The sequence below is a fragment of the Orycteropus afer genome, unplaced genomic scaffold (genome assembly GCF_000298275.1).
Source record: "Orycteropus afer afer isolate SDZICR_OR568_19922 unplaced genomic scaffold, OryAfe1.0 scaffold00130, whole genome shotgun sequence".
Lineage (NCBI taxonomy): Eukaryota > Metazoa > Chordata > Mammalia > Tubulidentata > Orycteropodidae > Orycteropus > Orycteropus afer.
Window position 1 is genome coordinate 6,307,815 of NW_006921717.1, and position 19,302 is coordinate 6,327,116.

At 42.8% G+C, this 19,302-nt stretch overlaps 1 protein-coding gene across 1 annotated transcript in view; it reads left to right on the top strand.

Moving 5' to 3' along the window:
- Positions 1 to 16,321, top strand: part of LOC103200356 (solute carrier family 22 member 6-like) — a 25,696-nt gene extending 9,375 nt beyond the window's left edge. The window contains exons 2-9 of the mRNA XM_007944856.1: positions 2,814 to 2,917; positions 5,016 to 5,170; positions 6,338 to 6,506; positions 6,870 to 6,993; positions 7,145 to 7,260; positions 7,857 to 8,071; positions 8,240 to 8,348; positions 16,114 to 16,321. Of these exons, the coding sequence (XP_007943047.1) occupies positions 2,814 to 2,917; positions 5,016 to 5,170; positions 6,338 to 6,506; positions 6,870 to 6,993; positions 7,145 to 7,260; positions 7,857 to 8,071; positions 8,240 to 8,348; positions 16,114 to 16,321 (1,200 nt within the window). The remainder of the gene's footprint in view (positions 1 to 2,813; positions 2,918 to 5,015; positions 5,171 to 6,337; positions 6,507 to 6,869; positions 6,994 to 7,144; positions 7,261 to 7,856; positions 8,072 to 8,239; positions 8,349 to 16,113) is intronic.
- Positions 16,322 to 19,302: the final 2,981 nt, after the last annotated feature.

The window sequence follows — 19,302 nt, forward strand, 5'->3', positions numbered from 1 at the left end:
AAAAAAAAAAAAAAAAGATTGCAGCCAAATACAACCAAACACCTCATGGCATTTGGTTCCTTGGTTTGGAGGGTAAGGTCATACCAACATGGGACATCCCAGTTAATTGGCCTAATAATGTGGTTAAGGTTCTGTTCCACCTCCTAGTTTGCTGTGTAGTGCTTGGGGTCTTAAAAGCTTGCAAGTAGTCATGCAAGGCATAACAATCGGTCTCTATTTGCCTGTAGCAACAGAAGAAGATACCGCCTCAGAAATTCAAGGAGGAGTCACTATGAGTCGCAATTGACTCAACGGCAGTGAGTTTGGTTTTTTTGGTTTTAACAGAGGAAGAAGGAGAGTCAGTGTGGTAGTTCAGTTTGTGTGTCAACTTGGCTGGGCCTGGCTGAGTGGCTGGGCAGCTGGATGTAGTATTCTCCATGATGAGACTGGTAATCAACTTCATGGTGGAATCTACTGTGAGCAGCTGAGTAGCTGCCTTAGGGATGTGGTCTGCTTCTTGTATATAAGGAGAAGCCTTGGGGAATGGTCTCTAGCTTAGGCACACTTGAACCATGCATGTAGCCATGTCATTGTTTAGTAACCTGCCATGTTCTGCCAACCTTGGGATTTTCAATGGACTTGAATTAATGGCCTGCCGTGTGGTTTGGTAATATCGGGACTGTACCTTATTACTTGTCATCCTTGGGCTTGTCAGCCTCAGCAGCCAGCAGCTGTCTGAGTGAAGAAAAGCCTCCAGCTTCAGTGGGTCAGGAGCAGGAGACAGAGCTGAAGCTCAAGGTTGAGGGGCTTTCATACAGCCCCTAGAGCCTGGCACTATGAACTTGGACTTAAAGTCTCCAAGCTCTGAGAACATAAACTCCTGTTCGTTAAGGCCATCCCATTTGTAGTATATGCATGTCAGAGCAGCACCAGGGAACCAGGACAGTCGGGAACAGGGGGGAGGATATGGAATGTGTGGCTAACTGCATCCATGAACAGCTCCTTCCTTTGACATGAGACCAGAGCTGGAGGGTGCCCAGCCACCATTACTGAACATTTTGATCAAAGATTCTATAGAAGAATTCTGATCAAAGGGAGAGGGATGCAGAACGGAACTTCAAAATCTCATGGACTCCAGACTTTCTGGAGTCATGGATGCTGCAAAAAACCCTGAAACTATTGCCCTGAGATAATCTTTAAACCTTAAACCAAAAATATCCCTGAAGTCTTGTTAAAACCAAACAATAACTTAGCTTAACTAGTTTAAAAAAAAAAAAGTCTGCTTTGAGAATTGCACTCCTTTAAGATCTATGTAAGTGGGATCAAACCACTCAGAGGGGGATCTATGTAGGAGATCCTGGATAGAGAGGGAGAACAATGTGGAACCAAACTCAAAATCATTTGGAAAAAAAGGGGGAGGGGACTAGGTTTGCTGGTCTGATAGAGCCTGGTGGAACCACTGAGACTATGGCCCCTAGCTGCCCTTCAGGTCTGGAATTGAACCCACACCTGTGGCTTCCAGCCAAACAAAAGACAGGCATAGGAGTTGAATATTTACCTGAGGTAGATACACTCCTTGGAGAGAACAATCATGGGAGAAAGATGGGCTGCTTATGCACAGGAAGACGGCTCAGGGGGCAGGAGTGCATGGAGGGATGGACACAGGGAAGAGATGACTGTCTGGAGGAAGTGGGAGGGGAGCTGTTGCATTGTGGTGAATTGTGGTCAATGTCATAAGACAAAGTGTATGTGAACTGCTATATGGAAAGTGAATTTGCTCTGTAAACTTTCACCCAAATCACAACAACAACAACAACAAATACATAAATAAAAATAAAAATTTAAAAAAAGAAAGAAATTATGCTAAAATAAAACAATTACAGCCAAAGAAACCCTATGAGACAGTTCTATTCTGCCTCATGGGGTCACTATGAGTTGGAACCAACTCAGTGGCACCCAAGGACAGCAGTGCCAAAGTCACTACCAAAGGAGCATCCAGAAATATTTCTTCTTCAGGGGTTTCAGGTGCACATGAAGAAAACACAGGTGGTGAGAGACAATAATAACCCTAAGGTAATATCAACTTCATGCAACCACTGCTTTTGCAGGTAACAAGTGCCTTAGAGCAGATCAGAGACAGAGAAATTCTTTCTGAGTATTCAGAATCCATTGCTCAATTTCTAATCTGACTCTAATTTCATCATTGGACTAAAGAAAGATTTGGTTCTCTTTGCTCTCCTCGGACTTCTTACACCTTTCCTACATCCTTTTGCTTCTTAATCCTTTCATTCTTCAGTTCCTGTCCATAATATCCTTGACTCACTCATCACATGGGGTTCTATGTTCATTCTTCTTCCTTCTCTCTCTTCTACTTCTCTCTCTCTCTTTCTCAACTCCTCTTCTACCCAAATTTACATGTTCTCACAAATAGTTTTTCTCTGAGTTACATTTCCAAATTTGTAATAAAAACAATCTGATTAACTGAGTCCAGCCTTGACATCAGGTGTCTTCTACAGAGTCAGTCAGCTGTAACCAAAGAGGGACAGGCTCATGGGGTAAAACAAGATTGCAGGAACCCTATTCTGGAGGCCAAGGGGTTAGTGGTAGAGAAGGGAGAGCAGACTGGGCAGTCTAAAAGGTATCTTTCACATGGTTTTAAATAACTTGAATAATTTTTGCCAGAGAAGGTGATATGAAAGAGTGAGTAGTGAGGGAGGGGACGTGCCCCTCATGTGCTGGTCCCAATCCAAGCCCTCAGCCTCACCAGGAGAGTGGGAGTGGGGCTTCCCTGGAGCCACACCTAGCTCTCTAACATTAGTCTTTCCTCCTCACAGTGGGATCTGGTGTGTACACACAAGACCTTGCTCCAGCTGAGTCAGTCCATATACATGGCAGGGTTGCTGACCGGAAGCTTGTTTTTTGGGATCTTGTCAGACAGGTCAGTGATGAACAAGGTTGGATCAAGGAGCAAAGGCATGAGTACTCTAAGCTGGACATGGGGCAAGGGGCTTGCATCACTGAGAGTCCAGAAGAGACACAAGACGGATCCATCTAAGCCTAAGCATGTCTGGGAAGTCTGAGAATCACTCAGTGGTCCATCTACACCTTCCATGCCTCCTCGCACTTCAGTTACTCTTCACAATTACTTTGTGAGGCCAGCATGAGTAGTACTGTTACGTGCATTTCATTGATAAGGAAACTGAGGTTCAAGGATGCTGAACAACTTCTCCAAAGTGTCTAGAAGAAACCCAAAAAAGCTATCAGTTATTAATTCTGAGGAACAAAATTGGAAAGAGGGAGAGAATGTTTGCTTTTCACTCTTCATTACTATATTGTTTGAATTTTTATAATAATTCATTTTGTTTTATAATTTACACATTGGTGTTGTTGTTGTTATGTGCCGTCAAGTCGACCCCGACTCATAGCAACCCCTCCTTGGGTTTCCGAGGCAGTATCACTACGGAAGTAGATTGCCGCATCTTCCTTCCAAGGAGTGGCTGGTGGGTTTGTACCACCAGCCTTCTGGTTAGCAGTCAAGTGCCTTAGGCACTATGCTACCAGAGCTCCTAATTTACACATACCACTTTTATCATTTGAAAAGCAAACATTTAATATCTAATTTTTTTAAAAAAAGTACAGTCACAGAGCCAATAAGTGGCAAAATCAAGACTCGAATCCATATTTTCTGATGCCCTGAAGAAGTAGCCATCCACCACTCCTGCTTTGTATGTGACAGGGGGTGTCACAGAAACAAACACAGACTTAAGAATCAATAAGAACTAGGAACAAGTCTCAGATATGCTGTTTACTGTATGTCTATGGGCAAGTATGACTGTGTAGCTCTGGTGGTACAGTGCCTAAGGCATTGGACTACTAAGGAGAAGGTTGGTGGTTCAAACCCACCAGCCGCTCCGTGGAAGGAAGATAGGGCAATCTATCTCCGTAAAGATTTGCCACCTCAGAAACCCAATGGGGATCACTATGAGTCAGAATCAACTTGATGGTAGTGAGTTTGGAGTTTTGGGTATGGGCAAGTCACACAACCTCTCTTGGACTTGGTTTTCCTGTCTGAACATTGGGGGTGATGATTGTAACCCTGTAGGATTGGGGTGAGGGCACAGTACCTAGAACTCAGTGTTTGCTGCCCTGACCTTACCCTTCTTCCAGGACAAAGAGGACAAAAAGATCCCAAGGTAGGAAGTAGGGGGCAATTTTCCATAGAATAGAATAGAATTTTAAGTAGAAGGTCAAACATACACATAATCAGCTTTATTTTTTGTAAAGTATAAGCCACAGTCCTAGCAGTCCTTCAAAAGCATAAACTTTGCAAAGATTCTCCCAAAAGAGAGATTGAAAATCACAACAAAAGACTGTTTCCTGAGAGAGACCTGACAGGCATCATCATCAACTAATAGCAGAAGAATCAACCTTAACCCAGAGGAGCAGTTCCCAAAACTGAGAAGGCTGTCAAAAATTAGATGCCCAGCTTACCTTCCAGATGGTCACAAGCCTTGAGTGGGGCTCAGGCACCTGCATTGCCTTCAGTGTGCCCTTGTGATTCTAATGAGAGGGTCTGAGGAGTCCCTGATGGAGCGACAGTTAGGACACTTGGCTGCTAACCAAAAGGTTAGAGACTCGAGTCCACCCACAAGCACTTCAGAAGAAAAACCCAGTGATCTACTGCTGAAAAACAATAGCCACTGAAAACCCTATGGTGTACAGGTCTACTTTGACATACAAGGGGTCACCACGAGTTGGAATAGACTCAAGGACAACTGGTTTATGTAGGTGTACTGGGATCTGTCCAGACCCTGGACATCAACAACCCAACAAGCCTCCAAAGGCTCAGAATCCCCAGATCCCAGCCCTTACCTTATATTCTCTCCACTTACAATCTCAGCACCTACGTCATGATCATATGCAGCCTCACAAGCATTTGTTTGATTGCCCAAGACACTGGGGACCCAACAGCCAGGGACCCAGGGCAGGGAGGAAGTGACATGCTCTCTGGACACAGGTTTCCCCTCCACCCATAGGCTGGGCCGCCGGAAGCTGCTGATCTGGGTCTACCTGCAGTTAGCGGTATCAGGTTCCTGTGCTGCCTTCGCACCCAACTTCCCAGCCTACTGTACTTGCCGCTTCCTCTCGGCCATGGCTATGAATTGCATCAGCTGCAACTCCTTGACACTGAGTGAGGAGGGTCCTGGGAGGGTCAAGTTCATGCACACTCCTGAAGCACAAGGGTTCAGTGGACCTGGGGACCTGACAAGTTCAGACCTCAGTTTCTTCCCTAAGTATGAAGCTGAGGCCACCTGTCCCAGAATATATACCCACCTGACAAGTCCTCTCCTGGATTAGGCAGTGCCCAGGGCAAAAATAAGTTAAAGTTACAGCCTCTCTTTGGTGGCTCTGGCTATTTGGAGGCTGGAATTCACCCTGCATATTGAGGGATCACTAAGAAGAGAACAGATTTGATAAAGACTGGAATGGGGCTGCTTAGAAAGGCCAATCAAACTGTGAGCCTTTGATTCAACATTCATTTATTCAACAAAATTTCAACAAGCACTTGCTTTGTGTCAGACCTTGCACTGGGGACATAGAAGTGAACAAGAGGGATACCACCCATAACCTCACAGCGTTAACAATCTACTGGGGGTGGCTGCCAAGTAGTTACAATTTACTGTGCTAGAGCTCAGGATGGGGGCCATCCTGGGAGCTAAAAAGTGGGGTGCTCAGTCATGGTGTGGGGGTGGCCGAAAAAAGACCCCCAGATTAAGTGACAGTTAAGCTCAGAACTGAAAGATTGTGAGAGGCAGGAAGAGAACGATAAGATGCTGGAGCAAGGTTCTAGACAAGGAGTAGAATCTATAAGGCCCAGAGGCCAGAAAATGTGAACCATTGGAAAAAAATGAACCACTGGTACAGGATGGCCTGAGTCTCACCCATCTCTATTCCTCGGGCCAAGCAAAGTCATGGCAGACAGTTGCCAACCCTAAATGTTTGTTGGGTTAAAATAAGTTGAAGAAAGTACAGGGAAGTGACTATAGGCAGGTAAAGAGGTTTCGGGGAAGCTGGGAAATAGAAGTGTTGGAGTTGGGAACACTGACTAAGAGCATGCCTGAGAATTCAGAGCCTTCTAGCCTACTCCTTACTCCACTAAAGCAACACACATACACTCTGAACCTAGCCAACAATCAAACCATCCTTGCCTTAACCTCTGAGGACCCTAGAGTGAAAGAGTTGGAGTGAGCTGGAGATGCTCTACTGCTCCAACGTGAGGTTCCCCATCCACCTCCCCCCACATGCATACAAACCACACAAGTTGTAACTTCTACCTAAGCTCAACTCCTCTCCCCAGGCCTGGAGTGGCTGCCCATCGATGTCCGGCCAGTCTTTGGCTTCCTATTGGGATTTGTTCCCATAATGGGCCAGTACCTCCTGGCTGGTATAGCTTATGCCATACCACAGTGGCGCCTCCTACAGCTGATGGTCTCTCTGCCCTTCTTTGTCTTCTTCATCTACTCCAGGTACATGGGACCTGAGGGTGGGTAGAAGGTTCCCAGTAAGTCACAGATGGGCACAGCACCTCCCAGAGCACTTCCTACCTCCCCTCATTACCAAAACAGATCTAAATAGAAAGAACCAATGCCCAATTTGATAGGTAAAGAAGACATGACCCAGAGAGGGGTGGAACTGTTCCAGATCTCCTGAGGAAGCAGTGGAAATCCTGGGAGTAGAACCCAGAACTCCTAACTCCTAACCCAGAATTCTTTTCACCCCTTTAAGGTAGCTTCCCGCACTTGTCTGTGCTCTTCTCAGGAAGTTACAAGTCTCTCTCTCTGTTAACCCAGGTGAAGTCCTGCCCACCTCCCACTTCCTTCTACCCTCAGGTTCTTCATTGAGTCTGCTCTCTGGTACTTCTGCTCTGGGAAACAGGACCTCGCCCTGAAGGCCCTGCGGAGAGTGGCCCAGATCAACGGGAAGCAGGAAGAGGGAGCCAAGCTGAATATCGAAGTGAGACCCCAAGACCTCCTGTGACCCCTTTCCAGGCTGTGTCTGCCCCACCCTCACCCCACAACCCCGGACATCTGGTGATCCCAAGGCAGAGATTATGGGGAGAGACCCCTGGAAGATCCCAGGTCCTGAGTCCTGCCCATCCTGGCAGGTGCTCCAGGCCAACATACATAAGGAAGTGACCATGAACCAAGCCCAGACCTCACTGCTGCAGCTACTGCACTGCCCTGCCATTCGCCGCCTCTCTCTCTGCCTCTTTCCATTGTGGTAAGTCCATCAAGCTCAGGCAAGAGAGCAATAGCATAGTGCCTAATGCATTTGACTGCTCAAACCACCAGCTACTCCTCGGAAGGAAGGTTGGGCGATCTACTTCTGTAGTGATACCGCCTCAGAAACCCAAGGAGGGGTCACTATGAGTTGGGTTCAACTCGACAGCAGTGAGTCTGAGAAAACAGGACAGGCTGGGGAGGTTGAGAGGATAAAGGCCATAACTTCTGCCATTAAATGAATCCTTCCTTCTTAGAAAATTATTACTTGAGCATCCCAGAAGTTGGAGTTACTCCACAACCCAGTCAGCTTATCAAAGCATGAACCTACAAAAAGCAGGTCTCTTAAAGCACAAAATGGGAAGGAAGGGGTCTATTACTAAGGAAAAAAAAAAAAAAAAAAACTTTTCTCCTGGGCAATTTTAAAATATGGTCTAATATCCAATAGATATATTCTCTCTTTCTGAATTGAAACATTTTTAAAACACACACACACACACGGGAATGAACAGATGCAAGAGCAGTTTACCAGCTGCACTGGCTATGTAGATACAGTATGGCGATAGCCAACGTGTATTGTCTCTTCTCTTGCCCCAGCTTTACAAACTTCTTCAGCTTTTATGGCATGATCATGAGCCTGCAAACTTTGGGGATAGATATTTACCTGAGCCAGATGCTCTTCGCAACTGTGGACCTGCCACTGTATTTCCTGTGCTTGCTCTCCATCAAATCACTGGGCCGCAGGCTTACCCAAATGGGCTCAATGCTCTTGTCAGGAATCTGCATTCTGGTCTATGCAATGGTACCCCTTGGTGAGTACATACTACTGGTGAGTTCATACCATCCTAGCTCCTGTATTGGTTCTTATCCAGACCCAGGCCCATTCCTGGCCCAGTCCAGCTACCTAGGAGGGTGGAAAAAGCCCAAGGCCTCTCTAAACCTTTTTCAGCATCCTCATCATCATCTTTGTTCCCTTCCAGAGCAGTTACTCCTCCATACCACAATGGCTGTGTTAGGAAAAGGCTGCATCTCTGCCTCCCTCCATTGCATCATTATTTATGTAGGGGAGCTATACCCCACCATAATCCGGTGAGTGAAGTTTGGGGGCGGAGGTCTGCAACAAGACAACCAGACTCTAAAGCAGCCAAAAAGGGGACAAAGGTCAATCAATTATTTTTTGAAGACAAGAAAGAAGAACAAAAACATACAGAAAGCAAGACAACTGAAAAACAAAAAGATGGGATAAATATATCCAAATATATCAGTGACTACAATAAATGTAAATGGATTACATTTGTCAGTTAAAAGACAAAGATATACCAAGTGGATTTTTTTTTAAGTTCATGCAGCTTACAAAGCTCATTTAAAATGTTAACACATGAAAATATTATATATATAGAGATACTCACTGCTGTCAAGTCAGATCTGACTCATAGTGACCCCTCCTTGGGTTTCAGAGGCCATATCACTACGGAAGTAGATTGCCCAACCTTCCTTCTGAGGAGTGGCTGGTGGGTTTGAACCACCAGCCTTCTGGTTAGCACTCAAGTGCCTTAGGCACTACACCAGCAGAGTAGAAGAGGAAATACCAGGAAAATATTAATGAGAAGAAAAATAGGTGTGTATATATATATATATATATATATATATATATATATATATACATATATGAGTCAAAATAGATTTTAAAACATAAAAGTGCAATGGTTAAGAACATTGCTCTGCAGCAAAAATGGCTGGTCCAACTACTGAGTTATTTACTTGTAAAATAAGGATAATTATAATAAAAATGGCAGAAATAAATTATATAGAAAACTAAGATATAACAGAGTGGTTCAACAAAGCAATAGTATTGGCTTTTTAAAATATCCATGAAATAGATGAGTTTCTAATAATAATAATCAAGACAAAGGATAGAAAACACAAATGAATAATATTAGAAGTTAAACGGAATTATAGACACAGAGTGATTTAAAAGCTATAAGAAATCTAGGAAGGGCTATTATATTGTGAGGATTGCAATGAATGTCACAAAATAAAATGTGTGAATTGTTGAATGGAAAATCAATTTGCTCTATAAACTTTCACCCAAATCACAATTAAAAAGAAAGATTAAAAAAGGAATCTGTGAACATGTTTATGCTGATAAAATTAAATTATTACATAAAATTGACATATTGCTAAAGAAAGCTATACAGGAAAACTAGTTCTAGAAGAAATTAAAAACTTGATTAGTAAACTTTAAAATCTTGCCACAAAAAAAAAAAAAAAAAAAAAAACACCAGGCCTAGATAATACTTTGAGTTCTACCACCCCTTTTTTTTTATGATTTGGGTGAAAGTTTATAAAGCAAATTCGTTTTCCATACAGCAGGTCATACATATTTTGTTTCAAGACACTGGCTGCAATTCCCCACAACATAACAGCTCTCTTCTCACTTCCTCCCTGCTGTTGCCTCTTCCCTGTATCCTTCCCTCCCATGCACTCCCCTACCCCAGCTATCTCCCTGTGCAAACATTCCCCGCTCCGAGGAGTGTATCTACCTGATGTAAATGTTTACCCCATATGCCTGTCTGTTGTTTTGCTGGAAGCCATAGGAGTAAATTCAGTTCCAGACCTGAAGGGTAACTAGGGGCCATAGTCTCAGGGGTCTCATGAGGCTCTATCAGACCAGCAAACCTGGTCTTTTGTTATGATTTTGAGTTTTGTTCCACATTGTTCTCCCACTCTATCCAGGATTTCCTGCACCAATCCATCTCTGAGTGGTGGACAGTGGTAGCTGAGCACCATCTAGTTCTTCTGGTCTCATAGTCATATAGGCTGAGGATCAAATGGTCTACTAGTCTCTTGAACTAATTATTTCCATGTGTCTTTGCTTTTCCTCATTCTTCTTTGAGGAGAGATTCATCGTTGCAACTACATGGCCGCTTGCAAGCTTTTAAGACCCCAATTGCTACTCACCAAAGTAGGATGTAGAACAATGTTTTTGTGTAGTATGTTGTGCCAATTGAACCTGATGTCCCCTGAAACCATGGTTGCGAGCCCAGAGGTCCAATACTTGCTCCATCAGGGTAGCTGGCTGTGGCCAAGAAGCCACCACAACCTTGTCCCTTGTCACCTCTACTATATACCCAGACATTATCACAGCACATGCAAATACGCTTGTAGAAACATCACCTGCCAACCCTAATACACGGTCATGGGCACATTCTCCCCTGCCTAGACATACCTGCTCATTCAACCTGTCCACCCATCTATCCACCTGGAGTTCTACCACACTTTTAAGGAATAATTCTTCCAGTCTTACAGAAACTTTTCAAAAAAAAAAGGACAGAAAACAACAAAATCACTTCAGGATCTTGATACTGAAACTAAAGAATAGTTTGTTTGTAAATGACTGATTATAGTTTAATGTCACTCGTGAACATAGATAAAAAATCCTAAACAGAATATTAGAAAAATGAATGCAACAAAGAATAAAAAAGGTAATACATTATGACCAAATGGAGTTTATCCCAGGAAGGCAAAACTGATTTATTGTTGGTATTAGGTGTAATGAAGTCAGTTCGGACTCATAACAATCCTACATAAACAGAATAAAACACTGCTCAGTCCTATGCTGTCCTCACAACCCTTGCTACATTTGAGCCCACTGTTGTTGCAGCCACTGTGTCAAGACATCTCATTGAGGGGCTTCTTTCTCACTGACCCACCGTGATAGTTGTGGGTTGTGTGTCAGGTTGGCTGGACCACGATTCTGAGTGGTTTAAGCAGTTGTGATGTGGTTATTCACATGATGAGATCAAATATATATATATATATATATATATATATATATATATGTTTTGAGCAGCCAGTTGGTTGAAAGAGAGTTTCCCTAGGGCTGTTTCCATTGGCCTGCTTCCAATATATTTATGGACATCCTGGGAAAAGAGACACTCTCCTGTGAATCGGGATCCTGTTGTGCTGCCTCCAACTGCCCGTAAGCGAACAATCCGCTATTTAGCCTGGAGATCTTGGATTCGTCATTCATTGAAGTCAACAGCCAGTATACTGCCTGCCAACCTTGAGCTCCTCAGCCCCTGCAGCTGCATGAGTCAGGAAAACCTTCCAGTTTGATCCAAGAACTTGGGACTTGCCAGCTTCTATAAGTGTGTGAGCCATTTTCCTAAGATAAATTTCTCTCTCTCTCTCTCTCTCTCTCTCTCTCTCTCTCTCTCTATTTATAAGCTTTACTTGTTTTGCTTCTCTAGAGAACCCAGCCTAATACACCCACTATTTTACCAAGCGTGATGTTCTTCTCCAGGGATGGTCCCTCTTGTTAACATGTCCAAAGTAAGTGAGACGGTCTGGCCATCCTTGCAACTAAGAACTATTCCAGTTGTACTTCTTCCAGAACAAATTTGTTCATTTTCCTGGCATGATAGTATATTCATCATCAACACCATAATTTAAATGCATCAATTCATCTTCAGTCTTCCTTATTCATTGTCCAGCTTTCACATGCATAAAAGGTAATTGAAATATGGCTTGGGTCAGGTGCATCTTAGTTCTCAAAGTGACACTTTTGCTTTTTAACACTTTAAGGAGATCTCTTGCAGCAGATTTGCCCAGTGCAATATGTCACTTGATATCCTGACCGCTGCCTCCACGGGCATTGTTTGTGGATCCAAGTAAAATGAAATCCCTGACAATCAATCTTTTCTCCATTTATTGTGATGTTTCTTACTGGTCCAATGTAAGGATATTTGTTTTATGCTGAGGTATAATCCATACTGAAGGATTGACTGTGATCTTCGTAAGTGCTTCAAGTCCTCTCGACTTTGAGCTAACAAGGTGTGTCATCTGCATATCACAGGTTGTTAATGAGTCTTCCTCCAATCCTGATGCCATGTTCTTCTTCTTATAGTCCAGCTTCTCAGACTGGTTGCTCAGACTACAAACTGTATAAGTGTGGTGAAAGGATACAATCCTGACACATACCTTTCTTGATATTAAACCATGCAATATCCCCTTGTTCTGTTTGAACAACAGTCCTTTGGTCTATGTACAGGTTTCTCTTGAGCACAATTAAGTGTTCTGGAATTCCCATTCTTCACAGTGTTATCCATAATTTGTTATGATCTATGCCAATGCCTTCAGCGCAATTTGGACTTCTTCCTCCAATACCATTGGTTCTTTATCATATGCTACGCCCTGAAATGAGTGAATGTCAACCCATTCCTTTTGGTACAGTGACTCTATATTCCTTCTACCTTCTTTTGATGCTTCCTGAATCATGCAATATTACAACTTGAGGCTGCAATTTTTCTTTAGTTCTTTCAGCTTAAGAAATGTTCAGCATGTTCTTCCTTTTTGGTTTTCTAAGTCTCTGTACATTTTGATATTATACTGTACTTTGTCCTCTCAAGCCAGCTTTTTAAATCATCTCTTCAGCTCTTTTACTTTATCAATTCTTCCACTCACTTTAGCTACTCTACATTCAAGAGCAAGTTTCAGAGTCTTTTCTCATATCCATTTTGGTCTTTCTTTTCTTTCTTGTATTTTTAATGACTTTTTGCTTTCTTCATGTATGATGTCCTTTATGTTATCCTACAACTCATCTAGTATCAGCCATTAGTGTTCCATGTGTCAAATCTATTCTTGAGATGGTAGAATATACGCAAGGTCATATTTTAGCTCTCATGGACTAGTTTCTTCAGCTTCAACCTGAACTTGCATAGGAGCAAGTGGTGATCTGTTCTTCAGTCGGCCCCTGACCTTGGTCTAGCTGATATTGAGCTTATTCATTGTCTCTTCCCACAGATGTTTTGGTAATTTGATTTGTGGTCTATTTGCTTCTTATGTATTCCATCTGCTGAGGTCCACATGTATAGTCATCTTTTATGTTGTTGAAAACTGGTATTTGCAATGAATAAGTCAAATTGATATAATCGCTATATAACTACATCTAAATCTGTATCTGCATCTCCATGTCTGTCTTTATCACTATCGTTTATTTCTATATCCATAGCTATATCTCTCTATCTCCATGCTCTCTCTTAAATTCTGTTTCTCTACTCTTGCACCAATACCACACTGTTTTTGTTACTATGGCTTTGTCATATGTCTGAAGATGATAACGTAAGTCTCGACCATCTCTTTGCTTTTCTGTTTCAAAATTGACTTACCAGTTGTGGTTCTTTATTCCATACAAATTTTAGAGTAAATTTTTGGAGTTACTAAAAAATAGTTGAAATTCTGATTAAGATTGCATTGGGTTCTATAAATTTATATGAATTAATTTAATTTAAGGAGGACTGACATCTTTAGAATATTGTGTCATTCCCAACAAGCATATGGAGATTCTCTTCATTTAGTTGGATCATCTTTACAATCTTAGAAGAGTTTTTAGAAGTTTCTCCATGTCACTCTTTGGGCTTCTTTGTTAATTCCCTAAGAAAATACAGTTTTTGGTATTTTTCTGAATGGTACCTTAATTTTTAAAACTATATGTTCTAATTGGTTAATTGCTATTGATATTTTGGTAATTTGATTTTATACCCAACATCCTTATTGAACTCTCTTCTGAGTTTTAATTGTTTATTGATTTTGTTGGTTTATCTAGTTAAATGATCGTATTCTCTTTAAACAATGACATTTTTAACTCTTTCCTTTTAATACTTACATTTCTTATTTCCTTTTTTGTTTTTTTTCCAGTAGTATTGCCAGGCCCACTAGTACGACATTAAACAGTTGCTTCTGATCTCAAAGAGAATGCATCTAAATTTTCCCTTTAAGTTTAGCATTTGCTTTGGTCCTAGGTGTTCTGTTTACCAATCTGGGTTCCCATTTTCCCTATGACTATTGGTCTGGTTCTTCCTATCTTTCCTGCCCTTTGGTGCTTTTAAGCACCGTGGGTTTATATATGCTTTACACGGATGTTGTTGTTGTTAGGTGCCATGGAGTCAGCTCCGCCTCACAGCAACCCCATGTACAGAAGAAGGAAACACTGCCTGGTCTTGTGACATCCACATAATCCTTACTGTGCTTGAGCCCATCCCTGCAGCCACTGGGTCACACTCCATCTCATTAAGGGTCTTCCTCTTTTTCGCTGACCCTCTACTTCACCAAGCAGGATGTCCTTCTCCAGGGAATGGTCCTTTCTGATTACATGACTAAAGTAGCTGAGACAAGGTCTGGCCATTCTCACTTCCAAGGAGCATTCCACCTGCAAGTATAGGAACAAAGAAATCTGTAACTGGCTGTGGTCAATTAGTTGTAAACCCCACTACACTCAGACTGGCTGCCTGGACTGTGCAGTGTTGGTTGTATAGTGGTAAACACAGCTGCCTCCCAAGCACTTGATCCGGGTTCTACTCCTGGCCAATGCAGTAAGCTCAACGTTAAGGATCTCTGGTGGTGGTGTGAGTAAAGCATTTGGCTACTAACCAAAAGGTCGACAGTTTGAACCCACCAGCCACTCCACGAGAGAAAGATGAGGCAGTCTTCTTCCATAAAGATTTACATCCTTAGAAACCCTATGGGGTAGTTCTACTTTGTCCTAAAAGGATCACTGTAAGTTGGAACTGACTCAATGGCAGTGAGTTTGGTTTTTTGGTTACATATATACCTTAGTATATGGCACCTAACAACAACATCAATTTGATTATATCAAAAAGGGTTTCAGCTGCTGATCCAAAGGTTGGAGGTTTGAGTCTGCCCAAAGGTATCTTGAAAGAAAAGCCTGGCCATCTAATTCCCAAAAAAAAATCAGCCATTGAAAACCATACGGAGCACCACAGTTCTATTCTGACACATGTGGGGTCACCATGAATCAGAACTGACCCAGGGAGGACTGGTAATGGTGATAAAGGGGAATACACAATTTAAGGGGGGAATGAGGGCTTTTTATAAGAGCAGGTCATAAACCAGGGTCCTAAACTTAACCCTCTGCACCTGAGGTGAAAAAAAAAAAAAGAAAAGAAAAGAGAGACTGGCACACTACTTCAGGTGATCGGGTAATCAGGTAAGGCTCCCAATCAAGATGGAAGGAGGACAGCAAGTCTGAAGGCTTTAAGGTGGAAATAGAGGGTCAGAGTACAAGATAAGAACTAATGCAGGCAGGGGTCAAATCAGGTAGGGATTTTTATGGAGGCAGTATTTTATTCTACTACCATGGGACATCACTGGGTGATTTTAAGCAGGAAGTAAAATAATACAAGTTATAGTTTTAAAAGACTACTTTGGCTTCTGCCAAAGAAAGAATAGGCTGGGGAGATATGGCCAAGGCCAAGAGTAGACATAAGAAGGCCAGTCAGAAGGATACTGAAGTCCCCCAGGCAGAGATGAAAGTGGCTTGGAGTTAAGTGGCAGACAGTGGTTGTGAAGACAGAAGGGAACTGACGCTGCATGTGTTTTGAAGGAAGAGCCACACAGATTTATCTTCTGAATGTGGGGAAAACAAGGGAACAGGAGGCATCGAAGATAAGTCCTAGCTACTTGGCTTGAGCAAGCGGATGATGGAAGATGCCACTTACTAAGATGAGGGAAGCTGGGGGAAGAAGCAGGCTCAGAGGTAGAAATGAAGAGTGTCTTGATCATAAAAAATGAGGGAGCTCTTGTAGATATCCAAATGAAGACATAAAGTAGGAAGTTATGTGTCTAGCCTGCAGACAAGAGACAGGTGGGTTGGGAACTTGTTCACAGTCACACAACAGGTCCAAATCGAGACTGGAACCCATATCTCCTGGTTCTCAAGCCATTTGCCTCCCAGATTTCCTTTGAGCCAGTTACACACAAGTGTTTGACTCTATGTTGAGAGCAGGCAGCATGAAGGCACTCACAGGACCCACTGTATTCTTCCTCTTCACAGGCAGAGAGGTCTGAACATGATGATATTCTTGGGGAACATAGGCAGCTGTCTGAGTCCACTAGCGGCCATGACAGCCAAGCTCCACCCCTCCCTTCCTCTCCTTATCTATGGTGCTATGCCTGTGGCTGTCAGCACCATCCCTGTCCTTCTGCCAGAGACCGAGGGCCAGCCACTACCCAACACACTTCAGGACCTGGAAAACAGGTAAGCTGTACCCTCCTTATCCTCCCTGTCGTCATAGTTGTAAGAAGCTCACAGTTGCTTGGTCCAGCCCTCTTGACAAATAAGGCCAGATCCAGGGAAGAACAAGGCCTTACCTAAGGTCATTCAGCCACATCCCGGTGGGTGGAGCCAAGCCTAGAATGCAGCAGACCTCCTGCCTCCTGACTCGGGGTTCTGTTCCCACAGATGGGCTGAGTTCCCTGGAATCCTCCTTGGGGCTCCCAAATCCTAGAAACAGTGGGTGGTATGGACAGAAAGCAAAGCAAGCGAGCAAAAACGTGCAAAAAGAAATCAAATGAGTGAGCAGTGCCCAGGAGACCACTCAACTCTGCTCCTGGACGCTGCTTCTCCTTCCCCCAGGTGGAAAGAGAAATCGTGGCAGAAGCAACAGGAGCAACAGATGGTCCCACTCAGACCTCAGCACAGGAGGACAGACTCTGCAAACTGAGAAGAGGCCTGATGTCACAGGCTCATCTTTGGCACCAGCTCCCCTGAGGGCAGAGGGAAGCAACACCAGTATCTCTTACATATCCACATCAAAAGAAGAAATGAAAAAAAAAAAAAATGGCAGCCAGGGGTGGATAGGAGGAACCTTATTTCTTCAGCTTGTAATTTCCAGAAACACCTCCCCAGGGCCCCCCACTTCCAGTCCAACTCACTAAAGACCACTTCATTAAAAATAACAATGTATAGCCTCTCCTATTGTTCTCGTCTGGTCCAAATGCAGTAGACACTCCACATTAGCCCGCTCTCAGTTCAAGGACTCAGTCACTAATCAGAAAAGCTACTAGAATTGAATAGCAAGTTTAGCAAGGTTTCAGGATATAAGATCAATATTTAAAAAAAAAAAAAATGTATTTCAATATACTATCAGGAAACAACCAGAAATTGAAATTTTTAAAAAAATGGGGCAATCTACTTCCGTCGCAAACCCAAGGAGGGGTCACTATGAGTCGGGTCCAACTCGATGGCACATAACAACAACGACAACATCATTTATAATAGCATTCAAAAATACGAAATACTTATTAGAGATGAATCTGACAAAAGAGCTTTTAAAGCCCTGTACTCTGAAAACTACAAAACCTTGTTGAGATAAATTCAAGAGTATCTAAATAAATGGAGACAGACACCTTGTTTATGGGTTGGAAACCCCAATATTCTTAAGATGTCAGTTCTCCCAAATTGACCTTTAGATTTAGTGCAATTGACACAAAACCCCCAGCAGGCTTCTTGGTAGAAACAGACAAGCTGAATCCGAAATTCAAAGGATCTAGAATGGTCAAAATAACTCAGAAAATAAAAGTTGGAGGTCTAACACTACCTTATTTCAGGTATTAGTATAAACGGATGTTCTTGTTAGGCGCCCAATGGCTCCAACTCATAATTGTACCCATAATCTGGCCCTATGTACACCAGAACGAAACTCTGCCCGGTCCAGCACCATCCTCATGATATTTGTTATGCTTGATTCCATCATCACACCCACTGTGTCAGTCTCTCTTGTTAAGGGTCTTCCCCTAAATTTCCCTGACCCACCACTTTACCACGCATGACATCCTTCTCCAGGGAATGGTCCCTTCTGACAACATGAGCAAAGTAGGTGAGACGAAGTCTGGCCATTCTCGCTTCCAAGGAGCATTCTGGGTGCACTTCTTCCGGGAAAACTTTGTTCGTTTCCAGTATTCTTCACCAACACTGTAATTCAAGTGCATCAATGCTTCTTAGTCTTCCTTATTCATTGTCCAGCTTTCACATGCATATGAGGTGACTGAAAACACCATGGTTTAGGTTAGTCTTCAGAATAACATCTTTGCTCTTTAACACTATAAAGAGGTTTTTTGCAGAAGATTTGCCCAGTGCGCTACAACATCTAATTTTCTGACTGCTGCTTCCATGGGTATTTATTGTGGATCCAAGTAAAATGAAATCCCTGACAACTTCCATCTTTTCTCCATTTGTCATGATGTTACTTATGGATCCAGTTGTAAAGACTTTTGTCTTCCTCATGTCAAGGTGTAATCCATACTGCAGACTGTAGTCTTTGATCTTTATCAATAAGTGCTTCAAGTCATCCTCACTTTAAGCAACGAAGGTTGTGTCATCTGCATATCACAGGTTGTTAATGAGTCTTCCTCCAATCTTGATGCTGCATTCATCTTCTTATAGTCCAGCTTCTCAGATTATCTGCTCAGCCTACAGATTGAACAAGTATGGTGAAATGATAGACCCTTGGCACACACATTTCCTAATTTTAAGCCATGCAGTATCCTCTTGTTCTGTTCAAACGACTACCTCTTGGTCTATGTACAGGTTCCTCATGAGCATGATTAAGTGTTCTGGAATTCCCATTCTTCACAGTGTTATCTACAAATAGTTATGATCCACATAGTTGAATGCCTTGGCACAGTCAATACAACACAGGTAAATATCTCTCTGGTATTCACCATTTTTAGCCAAGATCCATCTGACATTAGCAGTGATACCCTCGTTTATGCCCTCTTCTGAACCCAGCTTGAATTTCTGGCTGTTCCCTGTCAATACACTACTGCAACTGTTTTTTAATTATCTTCAGCAAAATTTTACTTGAGTGTGATATTAATGATATCATTCGTTAATTTCCACATTCTGTTGGATCACCGTTCTTTGGGATGAGCATAAATATGGATCTCTCCCAGCTGGTTGGCCAAGTAGCTATCATCCAAATTTCTTGGCACAAACAAGTGAGTGCCTCCAGAACTGCACTGTTTGTTAAACCAGCTGAGTGCGATGACATTAAGAACATCATCCATGATTGAACCCACACCTGTGGCTTCCAGCCAAACAAAAGACAGGCATAGGAGTTGAACATTTACCTGAGGTAGATACATTCCTTGGAGAGAACAATCATGGGAGGAAGAAGGGCTGTTAATGCACAGGGAGACAGCTCAGGGGGCAGGAGGGCATGGAGGGATGGACACAGAGAAG